At 39.4% G+C, this 27,522-nt stretch overlaps 1 protein-coding gene and 1 pseudogene across 4 annotated transcripts in view; both read left to right on the top strand.

Moving 5' to 3' along the window:
• Positions 1–27,522, top strand: part of ITGB1BP2 (integrin subunit beta 1 binding protein 2) — a 38,459-nt gene that overhangs the window by 2,138 nt on the left and 8,799 nt on the right. For 2 of the 4 annotated variants that reach the window (XR_008707850.1, XR_008707852.1), the window contains exons 7-11: positions 130–200; positions 314–413; positions 669–782; positions 1,023–1,085; positions 6,947–6,985. Coding sequence is in view for 1 of the 4 variants with exons in the window: in XM_055562934.1 (XP_055418909.1) it covers positions 130–200; positions 314–413; positions 669–782; positions 1,023–1,085; positions 1,447–1,674 (576 nt within the window). In the remaining 3 variants the exon portion in view is untranslated. Of the gene's footprint in view, positions 1–129; positions 201–313; positions 414–668; positions 783–1,022; positions 1,086–1,446; positions 4,377–6,946; positions 6,986–27,522 lie in introns of those variants that run through there. The other 2 variants (XM_055562934.1, XR_008707851.1) reach the window with 2 other exon arrangements.
• LOC129638482 (60S ribosomal protein L12-like) lies at positions 18,489–19,157 on the top strand (annotated as a pseudogene).

Genomic DNA, 27,522 nt, shown 5'->3' with positions numbered 1-27,522 from the left:
TGTGGAGGACTCAAGCGTGTGTTTGAGAGACATGATGCCTGAGGGATGGCTGGGTATAGATGTGAGGCTGCATACATTTTTATTCATTCTGATCTGATTCTTTTCCTGATTCTCCTTTATTTGTCTTAGGTATACCAAGGCCTAGAGAGTGATGCTACTCCATGTACCTACCACCCTGGAGCACCTCAATTCCATGAGGGGTGATGGAGGGGACTGGGTGGGCTGTGAGACAGGTTTTTCCCAATGTTGACCTTAAGATGGAGTGCTTGTGGGGAGGGGAAAGGAGATTAAGTGAATTCTATTCCTACCTCAGGGTGAAATCTTGGAGCTGTTGTGGCATCCAGACCCTGGATTTTGGGGCATTCCTGGCACAGCCAGGATGCAGAGTTGGTAGACATGATTGGGGGAAGCAGGTAAGTCCTGACTTTACTGAACTCTTGATTAGAACCCAGTTCCCAAATAATTTCTCCTCCTTGTACCTCATGGCCAAGCTCTGTATCTTCTCCCTTTTGCATGGACCAAATAAGATTTCTGCTCCCAGTGGTTTTGCAATATGAGGTCGTGTTAATCTTTCTGACACTCTCTGTTTCTTCTCCACATACACCATGAGAATGCCCCTTAGGATAAGAGTCCTTTCTTACCATCCACATTTCACATCTTCCTTTTAGGTGCCAGCATCTTGCCGTCATGATTGGCATCAGACAGATTCCTTAGTAGTGGTGACTATATATGGCCAGATTCCACTTCCTGCATTCAACTGGGTGAAGGCCAGTCAAACTGAGGTGAGGAATGTCTGATGCTGGATGGGAGGCCAGTGAATTGGGTGATATTATCATCTTACCGGCTGAGTCGTCGTACGCAGTTAATATGTAGGCTCCGTAGTCCTCTGGTAGAGCTGTAAGGTCAGGGTTATTTGACTGGCCTGTGGATGTAGGGAATACACCACTGGCCTGCTTCTTTGTCATAATAATGTGTTCTGACCTTCTGAGATTGTTCCTACCCCTGTAATTCTTTTCTCTCAGCTTCATGTCCACATTGTCTTTGATGGTAACCGTGTGTTCCAAGCACAGATGAAGCTCTGGGGGGTAAGTGAAGAGAAAGGGGCACAAGAAGGGGAGGCAGATGGGGTAAAAAGAAGGGCCGGACTGGAATAAATAGAGGGTGTCTTGAGGGACGAAGTTGTAGTGGGAAAGTGGAGGTTTTCTCTTCATTTGCTTTGATATTCTCTCTCTCTCTCTCCCTCTTCTCCCTATTTTCTCCCCTTCCCCCCAACTCCCCTTTCTTTCCTATTTCTCTCTCTCCCTTACTTATTCCTTCCCTATATTTTTCCCCATCTTGCATTTTTTATTTTTCTCCCTGTCATTCATTACCACCCTGCCCTGACCCCAATCCCTTTGGTTTCCTCATTTTCTCTTCTGTGTTCGTCCATCTTTCCCTCTTCCTCAGGTCATAGACGTGGAGCAGAGCTCTGTCTCCTTGATGCCATCTCGGGTTGAAATTTCCCTGGTCAAGGCTGACCCAGGATCCTGGGCCCAGCTGGAGCACCCCGATGCACTGGCTGAGAAGGCTAAGGCTAAGGTTGGGTTAGAGATGGATGAGGAAGAGTCTGAGGATTCAGATGATGACTTGAGCTGGACAGAGGAGGAGGAAGAGGAGGAAGCAATGGGGGAATAGTGATACCAGACAGTCAAGTCTAGATAGGATCTCAGTGACTCCCTTAGAATTTCAGAGACCAGGATATGGTTGGCCATGGAGTGTCACTGAGCAACAGGAGGCAGGAGGGGAGAACAAAAGTGTCCAAACCATGCTGTTTTTTCCCTTAAATAAATCTTGTATTCTGCAGTTTCACATAGTGTTGTTCTCTCACCTCACTATCTAAGATTGCATTCATTCCCTCCAGCTTCTGTGTGTGTGTGTAGCACACATGTGTGAATACAAGCACATGCAATCAATTCTTCACAACCACCAAGTATTTACTGAGTACTTACTACGTGCCCAGTTACATGTTAGGTGGTTTAGAGGTATCTGAGAAGCAGTAGACTTATTCATTCCTCTTAGGAAAATTGTAGTGTGGTTGACAAGTCAAGGCTAATCTACATGAGATAATAAAAAATATTATCAAGTAGTTTAACTGAGTGCTAAATTGTGCAGTACAATTTTAAAAGCTATAGGAGTTGAGAGAATGGAGTGATTAATGTGGACTGTAGCAGAAAGGGAAAACACCATGGAACAAGTACATTTTTTACAGCTTTAATTAAATATGGTACACATCCTATACAATTTACCCAAGTGTAAGTGTAAAATTCAGGTTTTGTTTTTTTTTTAGTATACTCAGAGTTGTGCAGCCACAATCAATTTTATTTTTATTTTTTGGCCACACTGCAGCATGTGGGATCTTACTTAGTTCCCCAACCAGAGATCGAACCCATGCCCCTGCAGTAGAGCACAGAGTGTTGTTAACCACTGGACCACCAGGGTAGTCCCAACTACAATCAATTTTAAGTTTTTGCCATTCCCCAAAGAAACCCTATACCCATTAGCAGTCACTCCCAATTTCCCCCCATACTGATACAACCACTGATCTACTTTCTGCCTCTATGCATTTACCTATTCTGGATATTTCATACAATATGTGGTTTTTTGTGACAGACTTCTTTCACTTAGGATGTTTTCAAGGTTCATCCATGTTCATCCAACATGATGCTCATCCGACATCAGTACTTTGTTCCTTTTAATGACCAAATGATATTTCACTGTGTGGATATAACACTTGTTTATCTCTTCATCACTTGAGGTATATTTGGGTTATTTGTACTTTTTGGCTATTATGAGTAATGCTTCTGTAACAATGCTCCTGTGAGCATTCAAGTTTTTATGTGGACCTATGTTTTCATTTCTCTTAGATATATACCAAGTATAATTGGAGTGTAATTTCTGGGTAAAATGATAACTTTTAACCTTTTGAGGAATTGCCAGACTGTTTTCCAAAGAGGCTGCACCATTTTACATTCCCATCAGCTGTGTATGAGGGTTCCAGTTCTCTATATCCTAGATATCATTTGTTACTTGTCTTTTATTTAAATTACAGCCATCCTAGTGGGTGTGAAGTGGAATCTCATTGTGGTTTTAATTTGCTTTTTCCTGATGGCTAATGATGCTGAGCATCTTTACATGTGTTTGTTGACCATTTTTGTATCTTATTTGGAGAAATGTCTAAACCAAACCTTAGCCCATTTGTTAATAGGGTTGTTTGTCTTTTTAGTGAGGTTTTTAAAAAATATGTTCTAGAGATAAATCTCTTGTCAGAAACATTTATAAATATTTTCTCCATTCCCTGTGTTGTCTTTCTACTTCCTTGGTGTCTTTTGATACATAAAAGTTGTAAATTCTTTGGAATTCTAATTTATCTATCTTTCCTTTGGTTGCTTATGCTTTTGATGTCATATCCTAGAAACCATTGCCTAATATATGAAAATTCATTCCTATGTTTTCTAAGAGTTTTATAGTTTCAGCTCTTTCATTTTGATCTTTGATCCATCTTTTTAAAAATACTTATTTATTTGGCTGCACTTGGGATCTTCATTGTGTTATGTGGGATCTTCCATTGTAGTGCACAGACTCTGGTTATGGCGCGTGGGCTCCAGAGCACAGAGACTTCAGTAGTTGTGGCACATGTACTTAGTTGTTCCACGCCGTGTGGGATCTTAGTTCCCCCACTAGGGATCAAACCTGCATCCCCTGCATTGCCAGGTGAATTCTTAAAATTTTTCATATGTGGTATGAGGTAGGGGTCCAACTTTATATTTTTGCCTATAGCTATCCAGTTGTCCCAACATTGTTTGTGGGAAAGACTATTCTGTCCCCACTGCATTGTCCTGGCACCCTGGTTGAAAATCAATCAACCATAAATGTGAGGGTTAAGAAATATATTTTGAGTGGAGATTTGGAGAATAAGAAATTTGGATAGCGATGGAAGAGTAGGGAGAGCCAGGCTTGGGTAAGAAGGTGTTCTATTTTACTTTTTATGTTTATTATAAATTCCAAAGGGCTTCCCTGGTGGCTCAGAGGGTAAAGCAATACAGTGTCATTGTAAAAGACAATGCAAAAATGTGTAGAGTAAGAAGTAAGAACTCCTCTTTGGATTCTCTCCAAACTTAGTCCTTTTGCTGTTTGTAACCACTGCTAACATATCAGAGGATTTTTTTTTTTTTTTTTTGGCCACTTGGCATGCAGGATCTTAGTTCCTTGACCAGGGATCCAACCTGTACCCCCTGGAGTGAAACCATGGTGCCCTAACCACTGGACCACCAGGTAATTCCCTCAGAAGGTTTAAATGAGGGAACAAAAGAGTCAAGTGAAGTGTGGCTAGATTGGGAAGAGCCTAAAATTCTAGATCAAGGATTTTGAATATGATTTTAAAAGAGAGTTAAAAAGGCATTATAGGCATTTTCTTTTTAAAAAATTGTGTTCTATTTATTTGGTTACACTGGGTCCTTGTTGCTGCATGCAGGATTTCTCTAGTTGCAGCGAGCAGGGGCTACTCTTGGTTGCAGTGCACCAACTTCTTGGTGTGGTGGCTTCTCTTGTGGAGCACAGGCCCTAGGTGCACATGGGCTCAGTTGTGGTGCAGTTTTAGTTGCCCTGTAGCATGGGACCAGGGATCAAACCTGTGTCCCCTGCATTGGCAGGTAGATTTTTATCCACTGTACCACCAGGGAAGTTCAGCCTTTTCTTTTTAAATGTAGTTTTGGTTTGTTTGTTTTGTTTTTTTTTTTGGGGGGGGGCACCTCACAGCTTGTGGGATCTTAGTTTCCTGACCAGGGATTGAACCCAGAACCATGGCAGTGAAAGCACTAACCACTGGACCATCAGGGAATTCCCTTAAATGTAGATCTTAATTAGAGGAGTGATATCTCTTTTTTGGAGTCTCTCTTCAATCAGATTTACTCCCTCAACAGCGTGGCCAAGAATCTGGGATTTCAGATTCTTAGAAACATCAAACTAGGAAGCTTACCAAACCTCAGGTGATCTCAAGTATTTTTCATAGCACCCTTTTATCTCAGTTCAGATTCAAGGAACATAAGGTTTCATTAGTAGGTAGGAGTAAGATGGGGGTGGGAGAATGGATATGGGCAGCAAAGGTGAGGGATTGCAGCATAGCGTGGCTGAGGATTTGGAAACTGAGGCAAGATTAGGGGATGTTAGAGAATGCATCAGGAAAGTTTCCTCTACCTTTCCTCTACCTTGCAGGAAAGTTTAAACAGAAATAAAGGGGATTCCTAGACCTCCAGGATATTCAATAATTCTGGCTTAGCTCTCTGCTCTCATTCAAGTGCAAATAAAGTTTTCCCCTTGAACTGAACCCTTCAGATCCTTTCTAACTAGGTGGCGTGCGGGATCTTAGTTATCCAACCAGGGGTCAAACCTGTGCCCCTCGCTGTGGAAGCTTGGAGTCTTAACCACTCAACCACCAGGGAAGTCTAGAAGTTTACTAGACTAAAAAAAAAAAGTTCTTTTAAAATACTTTTATTTATTTTTGTCTGCGCTGGGTCTTTGTTGCTGTTCATGGGCTTTCTCTAGTTGTGGCAAGTGGAGGCTACTCTTCATTGCAGTATGCGGGCTTCTCATTGAGGTGGCTTCTTTTGTTGTTGTACAGGCTCTAGGCACATGGACTTCAGTAGTTGCAGCACGTGGTCTCAGTAGCTGTGGCTCATGGGCTGTAGAACTCAGGCTCAGTGTTTGTGGTGCACAGGCTTAGTTGCTCTAAGGCATGTGGAATCTTCCTGGAGCAGAGATCGAACCCTGCATTGGCAGGCAAATTCTTATCCACTTGCGCCACCAGGGAAATCCCACAAGTTTGTTGTTGTTCAGTTGCTGTCGTGTCCGACTCTTTGTGATCCTATGGACTGTAGCATGCCAGGCTTCCCTGTCCTTCACTATTTCCTGGAGTTTGCTCAAACTCATGTCCATTGAGTCTGTGATGCTATCTAATCATCTTATCTCCCGGCAATCTTGATTCCACTTTGTGATTCATCCAGCCCGGCATTTTGAATACTCTGCATGTAAGTTAAATAGAGTGACAGTATACAGCCTTGTCATATTCCTTTCTCAGTTTTGAACCAGTCAGTTGTTCCATGTCCAGTTCTAACTGTTGCTTCTTGTATAAGTTTCTCAGGAGACAGGTTAAGTGGTCTAGTATTCCCATCTAAGGATTTTCCATGGTTTGTTGTGATCCACACAGTCAAAGGCTTTGGCATAGTCAATGAAGCAGAAGTAGATGTTTTTCTGGAATTCTCTTGCCTTCTCTCTGATCCAGCAAATGCTGGCAATTTGATCTCTGGTTCCTCTGCCTTTTCTAAATCCAGCTTGAATATCTGGAAGTTCTTGGTTCATGTACTGCTAAAGCCTAGCTTGAAGGATTTTGAGCATCATCTTCCTAGCATGCAAAATGAGCTCAAAAGTTTACTATTTTTTTAAAGTAGGAACACTTTATTATTTTGGTTGCACTGGGTCTTTGTTTCGGTGAATGGACTTTCTCTAGGTTGCAGCAAGCAGGAACTACTCTTTATTGCAGTGCTTGGGCTTCTCATTGTAGTGGCTTCTCTTGTTGTGAAGCACAGGCTGTAGCGGGTGTAGGCTTCAGCAGCTGTGGCACGTGGGCTCAGAAGTTGTGGTGCACAGGCTTAGTTTGCTCTGCAGCATGTGGAATCTTCCTGGAGCAGGGATCAAACCCATGTCCTCTGTATCAGCATATAGATTCTTATCCACTGAGCCACCAGGCAAGTCCAAAAGTTTACTTTTAATGTCATTTTTCTGTGGGTGAAACATCAAAAGGGGCTTTAGAGGATGTATTTTTTTTAATTTAGAGATGTAAAATATATATAGAAGAGTGTATAAAGTACACTAATCTTAAATGTACAACTTTTTTCTATCTTATCAAAATCAGGGGACCAGCAACTACTCAGAATTCCTGGAGAGGATGGAGGTGAGGAATCAAAAATTTCAAGTAACCCTTGTATATAAACTTGATATATAAAGCTTAAAATTTGCAGCATTAATAAAGTAGTATATTAGATCCTTTTACATAGCCCCAAACCCAAAATATGAGTTTCAAGCAGGTGTATAACATTATTAACCACCACTACAACAATAACCATAGCTACCATTTCTGATACAAACTAACCTGCCAACCATTATACTAAGTGCTTTACATGTATTATCTCATTTAATCATCTACTTCCCACCATCACATCTACATAGTTATTCATAATAGCACAAATACTCTCCCTGCCTCCTTTTATAGTTCTCATTTCTTTCCACTGTGCATTGTATCGTATTCCCTCACACCTCTCTGGAAACCTCACACCATTAATTATCTATCCTCTCTCTCCGCTGTTTGTTCAGCCTTTCTCTCTCTGGATATTTTCGTTGACATTTAAACATGTGCAAGTCTCCTCAGTCTTACAAAAACAATTTCCCTTGACTTCATATTCCTCTCCAGCTATTATTAATTCCTTTCTCTCCTTTGTAACCAAACTTCTTAAAATAACTACTCTTTTTCCATTTCCTTCTTCCTAGTCCATTCACAACACACTTCAATATGTCTTCTAACTCCCTCAGTCTGGGGTGATAAGATTACCATTGACCAGGCCACCAAGTCACTAAATCCAATGGATACTTTAGTCCCTATCTTACTTGAACTCTCAAGCAAAATTTGACATTAATGATAGTTTCTCTCTTGAAGTACATTTCATGGCTTCTATGACTCATCACTCCTCTTGGTTGTCTTCCTACTTCTCTGGCCATTTCTTTCAGTCTCTTATAGGCTCCTCCTCTTCTTACTGGCCATTCAATGATGAAGTTCCTCAGGACTCAGTCCTAGGCTTGGTCTCTTCATTGTTGTTGTTCAGTTGCTAAGTTGTGTCCAACTCTTTGTGACCCCATGGACTATAGCACGCCAGGCTCCTCTATTCTCTATCTCCCAGAGTTTGTTCAAATTCATCTCCATTGAGTCGGTGATGCTATCTAACCATCTCAACTTCTGCTTCCCCTTTCTCCTTTTGCCTTGAATCTTTTCCAGCATCAGGATCTTTTCCAATGAGTTGGCTCTTTGCATCAGGTGGCCAAAGTTTTGGAGCTTTAGCATCAGTCCTTCCAATGAATATTCAGAATTGATTTCCTTTAGAATTGACTGATTTGATCTCCTTGCAGCCCAAGGGACTCTCAAGCGTCTTCTCCAGCACCACAATTTGAAAGCAATCAATTCTTTGGTGCTCAGCCTTCTTTATGTTCCAACTCCACATCTGTATAAGACTACTGGAAAAGCCATGACTTTGACTATATGAATCTTTGCCCATAAAGTGATGTCTCTTCTTTTTAATATGCTATCTAGGTCTCTTCATATATTGATATATATAACTCTCTTCTAGACACTTTCAATTATGCCCATGACTTCAAATACCACCCACAGGCAAATGACTCATGCATTTTTCTCTCTAGGCCATATCTTTGCTTTGAGGTCTAGATCTGTGTATTATAATAATAATAGCTAATGCAGATTTAAATCAGTATCTGACATATAGTAAGTACCTATTATTAGTACCGCTACTATTCTTCTTTCTTTTCACCAAAAGCTTTCACCTTGGCCTTTTGGGAAGGTCGAGGTGTTTCTTTTTTTTTTTTTCTCCCTTGGAGAAGAGGGACACATTTCCAATATCCAATTTTATAATGTTTCAGTAAGAAAATAGGATTCTTTTAGCTGCACCTCATGACTTGTTGGATCTTAGTTCTCCAACCAGGGATTGAACCTGGACACCTAAGCATGGACTACCAGGGAATTCCCAGAAAATAGAATTTTTCTTGACACTCAGGTTTTGCTAGTCTGTAAAGTGATAACATATTTACCATACAATTGCATTAGCTTCAGCATTATGTATGATTGTATTCACCTCCTGAGGGAGTAAACATCATATATAGAATGCCACTGTGTAGGACACTTCTACCCACATTATTTTACTTAATCCTCACACCTGATCTCTGAGGATTATTATCCCCAGTTTTTATAGATGAGGAAACCAAAGCTCGGAGAAGGACATAGCTTGCTTGAGGTCACATGGCTACTGATTAAAACCTCAGTCATTGTTCAAGAGCCATCTGAGAATATCCAAATATCTAAAATCCAATTAAAATCTTAGAAGAGGAGCTTGATATCATACCCCTCTAGCCTAACAGAGTCCCTTTGATAAGCCTCTCTGGGAACCAGCAAGGCTCTTAGTTAGTAATATCTCACATTGATATAATGCTTTCCTAAATTAGGGATCCCCAACCTCTGGGATCTAATGTCTAATGATCTGAGGTAGAGCTGATATAATCATAATAGAAATAAAGTGCACAATAAATGTAATTGTTTGAATAATCCTGAAACCATCCCCAAACCCCCTGGTCCATGGAAAAATTGTCTTCCACGAAACCAGTCCCTCATGCCAGAAAGGTTGGGGACCAGTGTCCCAAACAACTTTTCACCTCTGATCACCTCATCTCTAACCTAAGTGGGACCCTTAGGTACTTTACCTGTCACTTCATCTGGATCAGTAATTCTCTCTCAGTTACACCAGATTCAGTGTTACTGATTCTGGGACCCATGCCTCCACTGTCCCCTCTCTCTCTGCTCCCAAAGTCCCAGAACACTGCTAGAAGAAGAACCAAGCAGGCCAGTATAAATTCATGCTGTCCAGTTTCAACTTGGCCCTTGCAGCTGCTCAGCAACCCTTTTATTTGTCTCATACATTCCCTGGCACTCTCCCCACAGAGGCTGTTCCAGACCTTCCTCTTCTCATATTCCAGCTCCTCCTGTTCCACTCCTTCAGATTAATACACACACTTTCATCAGATGCTTGATAATTCAATAACATTTTAAAAAGCATTTTAATGGAGAATGTAAAACATGTACAAAAGTAGACTGAATACTGTAATGAATCCCTTACTAAACACTCAGCTTCAACTAGTATCAACTCTTGGGCCCTCTCGTTCCATCTGTTTCCTCTGTACCATAATATTTTGCAGCAAATTCCAGATATGATGTCATCCCATACCTAAATATTTCATTATGTATCTTTAAAAGGTAAGGATTCTTTTTTAAAAATCATAATTGTAGTATCATTAGCACACATAAAATAAATAAGCAGTATTTCCTTAATATCATTAAATATCAAGTCAGCATTTAAATTTCTAATAGTTTCATAAATGTCAAAAGAATTTTACAGCTTTTTTGGTTTGAATCAGTATCTAAGATCCACACATTGTGATTGAATATATATTATATGTCACTTTTTTCCTTGCAACTTTTTGTTGAGGAAGTTGGATTGTTTTTCAGTAGAGTTTCATAGTCTGGGTTTTGCCAATTCCATCTCTGTTGTATAGGTTCTCTGTTATATATTGGTAAGATCAATAATGTCTGTACAATGCATATTCTATATTCATTGTCCTATTTTCAGCAGTGTGAGGAAATTGTCTACGTGACCAAAGAAATGGAGGGTGTCTGGCCTAGAGACTGACTCAGGAAGAAGCTAGGACCTCTTTAGCAGGAATGAAACAGATGGTTCAATAAATAGTAACGGAGGTCCAGGCAAGATAAGATGGGTGAGGGGCCATGCAGTGTCAGATTTCTACTCTGCTGGTATGTAGAGCAGGACAGTCAGGGAAGCAATGATCAGGCTGAAGTCAGAACTAGAAAAGGAGAGGTAGCTCTTGAGGCAGCAGCTGGGATTATTTCTCAGGGGATTACTCTTCTTGCTATACCCTGTTTTCTAAATATATCTTATTCATTTCCACCTCTGTGCCTTTGCCCTGGATGTTTCCTCTGCTTGGAATAGCATCTCCTTTCTCTCTACCCACCCAAATTCTACTTACCTTTAACGACCAGTGCAAGTTCCCTCTTCTCTGTACTTTAGCTTGTAGAGTCATAAAATATCTCTGAAAGGATAAACAAGAGATCAAGAACATTGATTGCTGTCCCGGGAAGGAAACTGGATGGCTAGAGGACAAGGCTGGAAGGGAGAAAGATATTACTTATTTGCTGCAGGAGGGACAGTTGATCTGATGAAAGTGTCTAATATGAAATCTGTGGAAGTAGAAGGAGGGAGATTGGAGTTTATAATTTGAGGAGAAAGAGGAAGGTCTGAAACAGCCTCTGTGGGGAGAGTGCCAGGGAACATATGAGACAAATAAAAGGGTTGCTGAGCAGCTGCGAGGACCAAGTTGAAATTGGACAGCATGAATTTATGTTGGTCTGCTTGGTTCTCCCTCTAGCAGTGTTCTGGGACTTTGGGAGCAGAAAGAGACAGAGAGGACAGTAGAGGTAGGGGTCCTAGAGTCAGAAACACTGAATCTGACGTAATTGGGAGATAATTACTGATCTGGATAAAGTGACAGGTAAAGTACCAGGGGGGGTCCCACTTAAGTTAGAGATGAGGTGATCAGAGATGAAAAGTGATTTGGAAAAGTGTTATATCAATATGAGATATCACTGATGAACTAAGGGCCTCATTGATTCCCACATAGGCTTGTCAAAGGGATGCTGCTAGGCTAGAGTAGTGTGATTATCTTCTAAAATCATCTTCTAAAATCCCAGTTGGGTCCTTAGGTTTTAGATATTCTTAGATGACTCTTGGACAACTCTTAGCAATGACTGAAGTTTAAACATGTGGCAGTCATCACTGAAACTGGAACTTCTGCAAGATACATGGTGGGAAGGGTAATTTTAAAAAAGCTCTTTATTGAGCCTTTACTATGATCTAAGTATTGTAATAAAATATGTGCATGTGTACATGCACACTTTATCTGTTATTTCTCTTTGTATATATCATATATACATATATCTCAAATGAGAATATATATTCTCCTTTACTTCTCACAATAGTGTATTAAAAGCATTATTATTATTTTTTTAATAGATGATGAAACTGGGCTTCAGGGAGGTTGCATAATTTTCTCTAGGTCACACATCTATCAAGTGTCAGAACTGGGACTCAAATCCAGGTTTGAGTACAAAGCCTGTAGTCTTTCGTTTCTAGCACTACTTTCCAGCAAATACCTCTATCCATTAAATCAGTGTTATTTTGCCAATGACATCCATTATTAAAACTTTAGATTCATTCTCACCAAAAAGATTTATACACTGAATTGAAAGCTTTTGGTGAGTAAGAAGTTAATTGACTAGGGTGGAAGAAAGAGATTCTTAGAGACAGTGAAACCAATTGAAGATAGTTGCAGTAGTCTAAGAGAGAAAGATGAGACCTCAAACTTAAGTGGGTGTGGTAGTAAGAATGGAGGAGAGAATAATGTATTTAAAAGCTATGTCTTAGTCGATTCATGCTGCTATAACAAAGTACCATGGACTAGGTGGTTTATAAACAAATAAATTTATTTCTTACAGTTCTGGAGGCTGGAAGTCTGAGATCAGGGTACCAACATAGTCACGTTCCTATGAGGGACCTCTACCAGGTGGAGAGGAAAGAGAGAAAGCAAGCTCTCTCATGACTTGTATAAGGGCACTAATCCCATTCACGATCTCTTCTAATCCTAGTTAGACTTCCCTGGTGGCTCAGACGGTAAAAACATCTGTCTACAATGCGGGAGACCCAGGTTCGATCCCTGGGTTGGGAAGATCCCCTGGAGAAGGAAATGGCAATCCACTCCAGGACTATTGCCTGGAAAATCCCATGGACAGAGGAGCCTGGTAGGCTACAACCCAGTTACCTCCCCAAAGCCCCATCTCCTAATACCATCACATTGGTGGGTAGGATTTTAATGTATGAATTTTAGAGGACACAAGCACTGAGTCCACAACATCAGAAGGAGTGAAAGTAATATGGCCACTGCTAGTCTCTGTGTTCCTTAAACTTAATGTAACTCACTCCTTCCTCAGTGCCTCTGTACTACCTGTTCCCCCTACCTGGAATAGTCTTTCTCCAGGTCTTTGAATAGGTGATTCTTTCTTAACATTCACAGCTCAACTGTCACTACTCATGATAGGGAAACAATTCAACTATCACCACTCATGATAGGGAAACAATTCATTATCTCAAAAATTAATCAATAAAGGGAGATAATCAAGTATTTATCCTGCCTTTCCTGGATGAACTGGGTAGATGAAGGGACATGTCTTTTTCCAAAACCATTCCAATTAATAAAAAGAAATATAATTAGGATATCACTGTTTTGCAATCCTTGATAAATAGTGAGCAAAGATATTAGACATTATGTCTATCCTATAGTCATATGAAAGGGATGGAATCCGAGTTTGATCTAGTCTTTGGATCCAGGTGCCAATTTGTAGTAAATACATAGAAACCACATAATGCCTATGTAATTAGCAAAATGCAGAGTGAGAAGCTTCATAGGTCAAATTTGAGTTCTTCCATTAAACAAAAAAAAATCACACTTCTCAGTGAGGCCTTTCTTGACCATCTTCTCTAGATAAGCACCTACTCGCCAAGGTACTATCACATTACCCTGTTTGATTTTCCCCATATCCATTATCATCTGCTGAGGTTTCCTTACATGAGAAGCAATATAACATAACAGTTAAGAGGACAAACTATTAATATAACATCAGGCTGCCTGGGTTCAAATCTTGACTACTTACTAGTTATGTGACCTTAAAGTACTTAAAAGCTATAGACCTCAGTTTCCCCAACTATAAAATGGGATTAATAACAGTGCCTATATCATAGGGTCATTAGGAGTATTAAATGAGATAAGTCTATCTCATTTAATATCTACCTCATAGCTTATCATAGTACCTAGTACAAGATAAGCATTATAAATGCTAACAATATTGCATAATTATTTTTTTCTTGTACATTATTTCTCTCATTCACTAGCATATAAGTCTTTCTGCACTATATGCCGCATCTAAACTGCCTAGCGCATATATATATTACGTGCTTAATATATGTTTGTTGAATGAAAGGCCTGAGTTAGGGTGATAAGGAAAATAGAGAGGAGATATGTAAGATATTATTTAAAAAGAAGGGAAAAAAAAACCTTGGGCTTGATTTTTTTCTGATAAAGAGGGAATGGTATAAGATAATTACTACAAGGCTTCAAACTTAAGTAACAGGTAGGTTGGTGCTTTTAACAGAAACAGGAAAACTGGGAACTAGAACTAATATAATTTGAATATTCCAATAGTGAATTTTATTTTAGATACGAGTTTGAAATGATGGCAAAGCATGTGAGGGGAAATGCTGCTGCTGCTGCTACTGCTGCTAAGTCGCTTCAGTCGTGTCTGACTCTGTGCGACCCCATAGACAGCAGCCCACCAGGCCCCACCATCCCTGGGATTCTCCAGGCAAGAACACTGGAGTGGGTTCCCATTTCCTCCTCCAATGCATGAAAGTGAAAAGTGAAAGTGAAGTCGCTCAGTTGTGTCCGACTCTTAGCGACCCCATGGACTGCAGCCTACCAGGCTCCTCTGTCCATGGGATTTTCCAGGCAAGAGTACTGGAGTGGGGTGCCATAGCCTTCTCCAGTGGAAATGCTAGCAGGCAGTTAATTAGAAATGCAAAATTAGAGTTCATGAGAAAAATCAGTGCTGAAGATAGATTTCAGTATCATCTGCATCAATATGATACAAACATTTAACTTACTAGTATGAGCTTCCTTCATCTTTAAAAAACAAAAACATGCAGATGTGAATAAAATGAAAAACACAGTATTTGAACTCTTAAATTGTTCTCAGAAGAAGTCACCATAAGAAATTTGGTATGTATTCTTACAAACATTTTCTATACATTTATAAGCATATTGGCATACAACATGTAGAGACATAGTAAAAGTATGAGCGATACCTATGTTTTTATAGAGAGGTTTGGTTTTTCTTTTTGGCCAATTTGGAATTATTCTATAAATATTTTTCTGTAGCTTAATTGTTAAGCATATCACTTTATTGTCCTTTAAAATATTTCCACATCAATATATATAAATCTCTGACATTCTTTTTTGTGCTGCATAGTATGGATATGCCATAATTTAACTATTCTGCTATTGGCGAACACTTAAGTTGACAGTTTTTTAATATTACAAATTGCTGCTGCTGCTGCTAAGTCACTTCAGTCGTGTCCGACTCTGTGCGACCCCATAGATGGCAGCCCACCAGGCTCCCCTGTCCCTGGGATTCTCCAGGCAAGAACACTGGAGAGCGTTGCCATTTCCTTCTCCAATGCATGAAAGTGAAAAGTGAAAGTGAAGTTGCTCAGTCGTGTCCGACTCTTGGAGACCCCATGGACTGCAGCCTACCAGGCTCCTCCATCCATGGGGTTTTCCAGGCAAGAGTACTAGAGTGGGATGCCATTGCCTTCTCCAAATATTACAAATTATGCAGCAATTAAAATCATTATACACGTATCTTTAATATTTATACTAATATTTTTTGAGGATAAATTCCTAGAAGTGGGATTGCTGGAAAGGAGTTATAAATATCCTTACACATTTGAAGTGTTAATATATACTGCTCAATTTCCCTCCACAAAGGCTGTTTCAGTTTACATGGCCACCCAGCAGTGTACGAGGTACCAGTTTCCCCAAAACCCTCTTCAATATTTTGTTATGAATTAAAATTTTTATCAACAAGATATGCAAATAATGGTAGCTCATTTTTATTTTGCATTTCTTCTGGTCTCAGGAAACGGTAAGCATTTTTTACTGAATATAGTAGTCCTCCTTATCCATGGTTTCACATCCCATGATTTTAGTTACCCTCAGTCAAATGTAGTCTGAAAACATTAAATGGACAATTCCAGAAATAAGCAACTCGTAAGTTTTTAAAAATATTTTATTGAAGTATAGTTGATTTACAATGTTGTATTTAATTTCTGCTGTACAGCAAAGTAACTCAGTTATACATGTGTGTATATATATATATATATATATCTTAATATTCTTTTCAATTATGGTTTATCACAAGATATTGAATATTGTTCTCTGTACTATACAGTATGACCTTATTGTTTATCCATCCTATATATAATAGTTTGCATCTGCTAATCTCAAACTCCTAGTCCTTCCCACCTCTACCGTCTCTCTTGGCAACCACAAGTCTGTTCTCAGTATCTGTAAGTCAGTTTTTGTTTCATAGATTATGTTCATTTAGTATTTGTCTTTCTCTTTCTGACTGACTTGGCTTAGTATGATAATCTCTAGGTCCATCCATGTTACTGCAAGTGGCATTATTTCATTCTTTTTAATGGCTAATATTCCATTGTGTATACATACATACCACATCTTCTTTATCCATTCATCTGTTGATGAGCATTTAGGTTGTTTCCAAGTCTTGACTATTGTGAATAGTGCTGCTATGAACATAAAGGTGCATGTATCTTTTTTTTTTTTTGTATCTTTTCAAATTATAGTTTTGTCTGGGTATATGCCAACAGTGGGATTGTAGGATCATATGATAGATAGGTCTATTTTTAGTTTTTTGAGAAACATCCATATTGTTTTCTCTAGTGGCTATACAATTTACATTCCCACCAACCATGTAAGAGGGTTCCCTTTTCTCCACACACTCTCCAGCATTTATTACTAGTAGACATTTTTTTTTACCGCACTACGTGGCTTGCGGAATCTTAATTCCCCAACCAAGGGTCAGACCTGGGACCTGACAGTGAAAGCGCTGAGTCCTAACCACTGGAATTCCACCAGGGACTTAGACTTTTTAGTGATGGCCATTCTGACTGGTGTGAGGTAGTACCTCATTATAGTTTTGATTTGCATTTCTTGAATAATTAAGCGATGATGAGCATCTTTTCATGTGCCTATTGGCCATCTGTATGTTTTGTTTGGAGAAATGTCTATTTCAATCTTCTGTCCATTTTTCAATTGGGTTATTAGTTTTAAATTGAACACAATTCTGAATAGCAAGATGAAATCTTGTGACATCCCACTCTAGGATGTAAATCATGCCTTTGTCCAGCACATCCATGCTGTATACACTACCCTCTTATTAATCACTTAGTAACCTCCTAGAAGTTATCAGATCAACTGTCTCAGTGTCACAGTGCTTGTGTTCAAATAACCCTTATTTTATTTAGTAATGGCCCCAAAGTGTAAGAGTAGATGCTGGCAATTTGGATATTCTCTTACTGTACCTAATTTATAAAATAAACTTTATCATAGATACTAATATGTATAGGGAAAAAACAGTATAAGTTTTGGTACTATCTGTGGTTTCAGGCATCCCCTGGGGGTCTTAGAAAGTATCCCCTGTACCAAATTTCTGTTAAACTCTGTTTCCAGCCCCATATGTCATGTGCATCCTCTGCTGTACCTGGTGTCTTGGATCTTTGCATAGTTTTTCTGGTGAAATGGCCCCTTCTTATCTGTATCCTCTGTAGTAGATCAAAATCTCTTCCCAGCTACTATTAATATTTCAGCTACAATTTCTTAAATGACATTGCTTCATCGAGAAAATCCCAAGAACTTTTTATCCTTTTGGGTTTGTACATATTTTGTATATTGTTTTGGTTTACTTTTAGTGGTGCCTCAGAAGAGATGTGAAATGCAATACTTGTCATAAACTAAATTCTCACACATAACTGCTTCTCTATTCAGTTCCGTTGATATATTTGTCTATTCTTGAACTATTTTACAACTTTATATAATAATTTGATATTTGGTAGGCAAAGCTTCCCTCACTTCTTCTATCTTTTAAAAGTTTCTTGGCTCTTTTTATATGTTCTTCCAGATGAACTTCAGAACCAACTTGTTTAGTACTCTTATCCCTGACCTCACAAATCCCAATGAGATTGTTATAGAAATTTATACTTACTTGAAAAGTTTTTAAATAATGAAACTTCTTATTCAGGAATATTGTACATCTATCTGTTTGTCAAATATTCATACTTATAGCCTTCAGTAATATTTTGTAATTTTATTCATGTCAGTATTTTGTATGTTTCTTGTTAGGTTTATTCCTCTCATTTTTTTCACTGCTGTGAATTAGATCTTCCCCCCATTGCATTTTCTAATTGGATATTGTTTTTATAGAGAAAAGTTATTGATTTAAAACTTAAACTCTATTTCTATTTAATTTTAATAGTATTTCAGTTCATTCTCTTGTATTGTCTATATATCATATATAAACAAGGACATTTTATGATTCTTCCTTTACAGCATTTTAACTTTTGTCTTCATGCTTTGGCTAGAATCTGCAGAGCAACATTCAGTATTAGTTGAGAAAACAGGTGAATATTCTTGATTTTGTTCTGACTTTAAGGTGAATGCCACTAGTATTTCACTATTATGATGATTGCAGTTGTTTTCTTCTTTTTTTTAAGTAAAAAAATTTTATTTACGGCTGTGCTGGGTCTTCATTGCTGTGCAGGCTTTTCTCTAGTTGTAGCGAGCAGGGACTACTCTAGTTGTGCACAGGCTTCTCATTGTGGTGGCTTCTCTCGTTGCAGAGCACAGGCTCTAGGGCACATGGGTTTCAGAAATTGTAGCTTCTTTCGGCTTTCAGCTCAGAGGAGGCAAAGGTGCAACTTTCTTCAGTCGTCCCGAATCCGGGTTCATCCGACACCAGCCGCCTCCACCATGCCGCCTAAGTTCGACCCCAACGAGATAAAAGTCGTGTACCTGAGGTGCACCAGTGGGGAAGTCGGTGCCACGTCTGCCCTGGCCCCCAAGATCGGCCCTCTGGGTCTGTCTCCAAAAAAGGTCGGTGATGACATCGCCAAGGCAACTGGTGATTGGAAGGGTCTGAGGATTACAGTGAAACTGACCATTCAGAACAGACAAGCCCAGATTGAGGTGGTACCTTCTGCTTCTGCCCTGATCATCAAAGCCCTCAAGGAACCACCAAGGGACAAAAGAAGCAGAAAAACATTAAGCACAGTGGAAACATTACTTTTGATGAGATCGTCAACATTGCCCGGCAGATGTGGCATCAGTCTCTAGCTAGAGAACTTTCTGGAACCATTAAAGAGATCCTGGGGACCGCCCAGTCTGTGGGCTGCAATGTTGATGGCCGCCATCCTCATGACATCATAGATAATATCAACAGTGGTGCAGTGGAGTGCCCTGCTAGTTAAGAACTGCAAAGGAAAAAGAAAAATAAAGGATCATTTGACAACCAAAAAAAAAAAAAAAAAAAGAAATTGTAGCACAGGCTCAGTAGTTGTGGCGCACGGGCTTAGTTAATCTGCAGCATGTGGGATCTTCCCAGACCAGGGATTAAACCCAGGTCTCCTGCCTTAGCAGGTGGATTCTTTATCACTGAGCCACCAGGGCAGCCCTGCAGTTGTTTTCTATATTCTCTTTCTTTGGCTGCACTGGGTCTTAGTTGCACCATGGGGGATCTTCAGTCTTCATTGCAGCATGCAGGGTCTTTAGTTGTGGCATGTGAACTCTTAGTTGCAGCCTGTGAGATCTAGTTTCCTGACTAGGGATTGAAGCCAGGCCCCCTGCATTGGGAGCTCGAAGTCTTAGCCATTGGACCACCAGGGAAGTCCCTGTGTCTCTATTTCTGCTTTGCAAATAAATTCACCTGTACCATTTTTCCAGATTCTGCATATAAGTGATATTATGCAATATTTGTTTTTCTCTTTCTGACTTCATTCTATATGACAGTCTCATTTGTTTTTTCAGTATTGAGCTACGTGAGCTGTTTTATATTTGGAGATTAATCCCTTGTCAGTTGCTTTGTTTGCAAATATTTTTTACCATTGTGAGGGTTGTCTTTTCATCTTGTTTATAGTTTCCTCTGCTGTACAAAACCTTTTAAGTTTGATTAGGTCCCATTTGTTTATTTTTGTTTCTATTTCCATTAATCTAAGAGGTGGGTCAGAGAGAATCTTGCTTCAATTTATGTCAAAGGGTGTGCTCTCTGTATTTTCCTGTGAGAGTTTTATATTGCCCAGCCTTACATTTAGGCCTTTAATCCATTTTGAGCTTATTTTTATATATAATGTTAGAGAGTGTTCTGATTTCATTCTTTTACATGTAGCTGTCCAGGGGATTTCCCTGGTGGTCCTGTAGCTAAGACTCCAAGCTCCCAGTGCAGGGGTCCCAGGTTCAATCCCTGATCAGGGAATTAGATCCCACATGCCCCAAGTAAGAGTTCACATGCTGCAACTAAGAGTTTTCATGCTCAGGTAAAAAAGAGATCCCACACATGCCATAGCTAAAGATCCTGCAAGTGGTTTAGTCACTCAGTCGTGTCTAACTCTTTGCAATCCCATGGACTGTAGCCCAGCAGGCTTCTCTGTCCATGGGATTCTCCAGTCAAGAATACTGAAGTGGATTGCTGTTCCCTTTTCCAGAGGATCTTCCTGACCCACGGATGGAACCCTGGTCTCCTGCATTGCAGGCATATTCTTTACCATTTGAACTACAGGAAAGTCCTAAAGATTCTGCATGCCGCAACTAAAAGATCCTGTGTGCTGCAGTGAAAACTGAATATAGGGCATGCCACGACTACGACCCGACATAGCCAAATAAACAAACAAACATATAGCTGTCCAGTTTTCCCAGCACCGCTTATTGAAGAGACTGTATTTTCTCCATTGTATATTCTTGCCTCCTTTGTCATAGATTAGGTGACCATAGGTGTGTGGGTTTGTCTCTGGGCTTTCTATCCTTCCATTGATCTATATTTCTGTGTTCTGTGCCAGTATCATACAATCTTGATTACTGTAACTTTGTAGTATAGTCTGAAGTTGGGGTGGTGCCTGATTCCTCCAGCTCCATTTTTCTTCCTCAAGATTGCTTTGGCTCTCATGGCCAATTTTGTTTCATCTATATTTTGCTAGCTCCTGCTTCTCTGCCCATGTAAGATTATTCTGAAGCAAATATCAGATATCATATTATTTCATCTCATCCATAAATATTTTGGTATGTATCTCTAAGATATAAGAACTTTTCTTAAACATGACAACAAAACCATCACCTCTGAAAAATTCTTATATTCAAGTGTACAGTCATTGTTCAGATTTTCCTGATTGTCTCATAAATGTTTGTGTGTTTATTTTTAGTTTGTTTCAATCATGATCCAAGCACAGGTTATATGCTGCAATTGGTTGATATGTTTCTTTTAAAAAAAAAATATTTATTTATTTTGGGCTACATTGAATCTTAGTTGTGGCTTGAGGGATCTTTTGTTGCACTGCTCGGGCTCTTTACTGTGACTTGCAGGCTTCTCTCAAGTTGTGGGGTATGGGCTCTCTAGTTGTGGCACACTGGCTCGGTAGTTGTGGCATGGGGGCTTACTTGCCCCACACCATGTGGGAATCTTAGTTCCCTGACCAGGGATCAAACCCATGTCCTCTGTAGTGGAAGGCAGATTCTTAACCACTGGACTACCAGGGAAGTCCCTGTTTCTTAAATCTCTTAATCTATAGGTGCCCGTTCCTTCTCCCACCATTTTTTTTTTAACTCCCATGAGATTTATTAGTTCAAGAAACTGAGTGATTTGTCTCATAGCACTTTCCATAAGATACATTTTAGTAATTGTATCCTTGTGGTGATATTTTCTTGTTCCTTGTATTTCCTAAATACTGATGAGAGCTAGAGACTTGATTAGATTTACATTTCCGTTCTATTTTTTACTCTATTGAGGGACAAGGATATGTCATAGGTAGTATTGTATACTATAAGTAGACACAAATTCTCTTGTTCCTTTTACAATCTTTTTTGATGTTCTGAAGTTTCATTAAAAATGTCCTAGTGGAGATTCCTTTCTTTGTTTTCTTTTTCCTGTTTGGGATTCCTGAGTTTTAAGGTTGGCATTAAAAAAAAATCAGTTCTCAGCTATTTCCCTTCAAATATTGCTGTTCTACTGTTTTCTCTATTCTTGGCCTGAACTCCAATTAGACAACACCTGTAAACATAGGGCTTTTAAAACTTACATTGTTGGCCACCAGGGATCAGATGACTTCAGAGGAAGAGTCTGCTGCAGCAATTACCCATTAGAGTTGTAGTTATTCATTGTTTCCTCTGCTTTACTGCCAATGTTCCATATATATATATATATATATAGACAGAGATATACATGTATCTCCACACACAGTTAAAATATATCTTAAAATTCATTCCTATCAGTATATAATTCACCTTATTTTTTCCACTGAGGTATAACTTACATACAGTAAAATGTTCAAATCTGAAGTATACATTTTTGTGTATGAATACATCTATGAAACAACCCCCAGCTCAAAACAGAACATTTCCAGCACTACAGAGGCTAGCTCCTCGTGACCTCTTTCAGTCATTATCCAGTTCCAAGATTAACCGCTTTCTGACTTCTATAGTCATAGATTAGATTTGCCTATATTTGAATTTCATATATATGGAATCATACAGAATATGAACTCTTTTGAATCTGACTTCTTTCAACAGTGTCTGAGAGCTTCATCTATTTTCAATGTATCGATCATTTGTTCTTGGGAATTCCCTAATTGTCCAGTGGTTAAGATTCCAGGCCTTCACTACCAGAGGCCTGGGTTTGATTCCTGGTCAGGGAACTAAGATCCCTGCAAGCCATGCAGTGCTGCCAATAACAATAATAATAATTTGTCCTTTCTCATTGCTGTGTAGAATTCTTTCTTAAAATTAACTTCCTCTGTGATGACCTACGGAGCAGTGAATGGCACCCCACTCCAGTACTCTTGCCTAGAAAATCCCATGGACAGAGGAGCCTGGTAGGCTGCAGTCCATGGGGTCGCTAAGAGTCAGACATGACTGAGCAACTTCACTTTCACTTTTCACTTTCATGCATTGGAGAAGGAAATGGCAACGCACTCCAGTGTTCTTGCCTGGAGAATCCCAGGGACGGGGGAGCCTGGTGGGCTGCCGTCTATGGGGTTGCACAGAGTCAGACACGACTGAAGCGACTTAGCAGCAGCAGCAGCAGCAGCAGCAGTGATGACCTAGAAGGATGCGATGGGGGGAGGGGAAGGAGGCTTAAGAGGGAGGGGATTATATCTATAATTATGGCTGACTCATGTTGTTGTATGGCAGAAACCAAGACAACATTATAAAGCAACTTTCCTCCAATTAAAAAAATTAACTTTCATTTTGTGGATATATCATAATGTAGATAACAAATCCTCTGTTGATAGACATATAAATGGTTTTCACCTTGGTACGAACACTACTGCAGTACATATGTTTATTCATGCACCTTTGCCGATATGTATATCAATAGGATAAAATCCTAGATGTGTAGGTGCTAGGTGAAATATTCTGTGCATTATTAATTTTAATAGATTTTGCCAGATTGTCTTCCAAAGAGGATATATTAATTTGTAAATCCATCAGCAGTATATATGAGTCTGATTCTCATCACCCTTGCTAACTATTAACAATTTATAAATTGAGGTATAGTTGATTTATAATATTACACTAGTTTCAGGTATATAACATAATGATTCAAAATTTTTATAGATTATATAGCATTTAAAATTATAGGGACTTCCCTGCTGGTCCAGTGGCTAAGAACTCATACTTCTGGGTTTGATCCCTGGTCGAGGAACTAGATCCCACATGCCACAACTGAGGGTTTGCATACTGCAACTAAAGATCCTGCTTGCCACAACGAAGATTGGAGCTTCTGTGTGCTACAACTAAGACCTAGCAGAGCCAAATAAATAAATAAATAAGCAGAACTTGAAAAAATTAAATTATTATAAAAATATTGGCTATATTCCCTGTGTTGTATAGTATATCCTTGTAGCTTATTTATTTATCTTTGGCTACACTGGGTCTTCATTGCTGCACATGGGCTTTCTCTGGTTGCAGCGAGCTGAGGCTACTCTCTAGTTCTGGTGTGCAGGCTTCTTATTGCAGTAACTTGTTGTGGAGCACAGGCTCTAGGGCATGCAGGCTTCAGTAGTGGCACACAGGCTTAGTTGCCCCGCTGCATGTGGTATCTTCCTAGACCACGGATCTGACTCATGTCCCCTACACTGGCAGGTGGATTCTTAACCACTGGACCACCATGGAAATCCACGTAGCTTATTTATTTTATACATAATTTTATATTTTAGACTTCACATATAAGTGGCAACATAAATTATTTTCTCTGTCTTATTTCACTAGGCATAATACCTACTAGGTCCATCCATGTTGTTGTAAATGGCAAAATTTTATTCTTTAACACATCTTCTTTATCCATTCATTTGTTAATGTACACTTACTTTGCTTCTATATCATGGCTATTGTAAATAATGCTGCTATGAACATCACAAACTCCTTATTGTCAAATTCAGACTTAAATTGAAGAAAGTAGGGAAAACCACTGGACCATTCAGGTATGACTTAAATCAAATCCCTTATGATTATACAGTGGGAGTGAGAAATAGATTCAAGGGATTAGATCTGATAGAGAGAGTGCCTGAAGAACTATGGATGGAGGTTCGTGACATGGTACAGGAGGCAGGGATCAAGGCCATCCCTAAGAAAAAGAAATGCAAAAAGGCAAAATGGTTGTCTGAGGAGGCCTTACAAATAGCTGTGAAAAGAAGAGAAGCAAAAGGTAAAGGAGAGAAGGAAAGATATACCCATTTGAATGCAGAGTTCCAGTAAGAAAGCCTCCCTCAGTGATCAATGCAAAGAAATAGAGGAAAACAATAGAATGGGAAAGACTAGAGATCTCTTCAAGAAAATTAGAGATACCAAGGGAACATTTCATGCAAAGATGGGCACAATAAAGGACAGAAACCGGACCTAACAGAAGCAGAAGATATTAATAACAGATGGCAAGAATACACAGAAGAACTATACAAAAAAGATCTTCATGACCCAGATAACCACTATGGTATGATCACTTACCTAGAGCCAGACATCCTGGAATGTGAAGTCAAATGGGCCTTAGGAAGCATCACTACAAACAAAGCTAGTGGAGGTGATGGAATTCCAGTTGAACTATTTCAAATCCTAAAAGATGATGCTGTGAAAGTGCTGCACTCAATATGCCAGCAAATTGAGAAAACTTGGCATTGGCCACAGGACTGGAAAAGGTCAGTTTTCATTCTAACCCCAAAGAAGGGCAATGCCAAAGAATGCTCAAACTACCACACAATTGCACTCATCTCACATGCTAGTAAAGTAATGCTCAAAATCCTCCAAGCCAGACTTCAACAGTATGTGAACGATGAACTTCCAGATGTTCAAGCTGGATTTAGAAAAGCCAGAGGAACCAGAGATCAAATTGCCAACATCTGCTGGATCATCGAAAAAGCAAGAGAGTTCCAGAAAAACATCTGCTTCTGCTTTATTGACTATGCCAAAGCCTTTGACTGTGTGGATCACAATAAACTGTGGAAAATTCTGAAAGAGATGGGAATACTAGACCACCTAACCTGCCTCTTGAGAAATCTGTACGCAGGTCAGGAAGCAACAGCTAGAACTGGACATGGAACAACAGACTGGTTCCAAATAGGGAAAGGAGTATGTCAAGGCTGTATATTGTCACCCTGCTTATTTAACTTATATGCAGAGTACATCATGAGAAATGCTGGGCTGGATGAAGCACAAGCTGTAATCAGGTTTGCTGGGAGAAATATCAATAACGTCTGATATGCAGATGATACCACCCTTATGGCAGAAAGCGAAGAAGAACTAAAGAGCCTCTTGATGAAAGTGAAAGAGGAGAGTGAAAAAGTTGGCTTAAAACTCAACATTCAGAAAACTAAGATCATGGCCTCTGGTCCCATCACTTCATGGCAAATAGATGGGGAAACAGTAGAAACAGTGACAGACTTTATTTTGGGGGGGCTTCAAAATCACTTCAGATGGTGACTGCAGCCATGAAATTAAAAGACCCTTGTTCCTTGGAAGAAAAGTTATGACCAACCTAGGCAGCATATTAAAAAGCAGAAAGATTACTTTGCCAACAAAGTTCCGTCTAGTCAAGGCTATGGTTTTTCCAGTAGTCATGTATGGATGTGAGAATTGGACTATAAAGAAAGCTGAACGCTGAAGAATTGATGCTTTTGAGCTGTGGTGTTGGAGAAGACTCTTGAAAATCCCTTGGACTTCAAAGAGATCCAACCAGTCCATCCTAAAGGAAATCAGTCCTGAATATTCATTAGAATTATTGAAGTTGAAGCTCCAATGCTTTGGCCACCTGATGCAAAGAGCTGACTCATTTGAAAAGACCCTGATGCTGGAAAAGATTGAAGGCAGGAGGAGAAAGGGACGAGAGAGGATGAGATGGTTGTATGGCATCACCGACTCAATGGACATGAGTTTGAGTAAACTCCAGGAGTTGGTGATGGACAGGGAACCCTGGTGTGCTGCAGTCCATGGAGTCGGACACACTGAGCAACTGAACTGAACTGATGAACTTTGGGGTACATCTGTTTTCTTTGTGTGTGTGTGTGTTTATTTCTATTTTCTTTTTTTTAATATAAATTTATTTATTTTAATCAGAGGTTAATTACTTTATAATATTGTATTGGTTTTGCCATACATCAACATGAATCTGCCACGGGTGTACACGTGTTCCCCTTCCTGAGCCCCCTTCCCACCTCCCTCCCTGTACCATCCCTGTGGGTCATCCCAGTACACCAGCCCCAAGCATCCTGTATCCTGCATCGAACCTTCTGTTTTCAAATTAGTGTTTTCATTTTCTTTGGATATATGCCCAAGTGTGGAATTGCTGGATCATATGGTAATTCTGTTTTCAGTTTTTTTGTAGAATCTCCATACTCGTTTCCACTGTGGCTGCACCAATTTACCTTCCCACCAACAGTGTACTGGGGTTCCCTTTTCTCCATATCCTCACCAACACTTGTTATTTGTTGTCTCTTTGATGATAGCCATCCTGACAGGTGTGAGGTGATATCTTAATGTGGTTTTGATTTGCATTTCTCTGATGACTAGCAGTGTTGAGCATCTGTTGACCATCTGTGTGTCTTCTTTGGAATAATATTTATTTAGATCTTCCGCCCATTTTTAAATCAGGTTTTTTTTTTTTTAATATTGAGCTGTATGTAGTATTTATATATTTTGCATATTAACCCCTAGTCTGTCATATAATATGCAAATATTTTTTTCCCATTCAGTAGGCTGCCTTTCCATTTTCTTGATCATTTCTTTGTTGAGCAAAAGCTTTTACATTTAATGAGGTCCCATTTGCTTATTTTTGCTTTTGTTTCCTTTGCCTTAATTGACAGATCCAAAGAAATATAGCTATGATTTATGTCAAAGAGAGTTCTGCCTGTGTTCTGTTTTAGGAGTTTTAAAGTTTATTTTTGTATATGGTATTATATAATGTTCTAATTTCAGTTTTTACATGTAGCTGTCCAACTTTCCTGGTACCATTTATTGAAGAGACTGTCTTTTTTCCATTGTGATTAATTGACCCAGGTGTGTGGTTTTATTTATTTATTCTGTTCCACTGATTTATGTGTCTGTTTTTGTGCCAGTACCATACTACTTTGATTATTATAGCTTTGTAGTATAGTCTGAAGTCAGAGAGCATCATTCTTGAGTTCTGTTCTTTCTCAAAATTGTTTTGGT

The sequence above is a fragment of the Bubalus kerabau genome, chromosome X (assembly GCF_029407905.1).
Source record: "Bubalus kerabau isolate K-KA32 ecotype Philippines breed swamp buffalo chromosome X, PCC_UOA_SB_1v2, whole genome shotgun sequence".
NCBI lineage: Eukaryota > Metazoa > Chordata > Mammalia > Artiodactyla > Bovidae > Bubalus > Bubalus kerabau.
The sequence above is the reverse complement of the archived record's forward strand: the minus strand, read 5'-3'. Positions and strand labels throughout refer to the sequence as shown.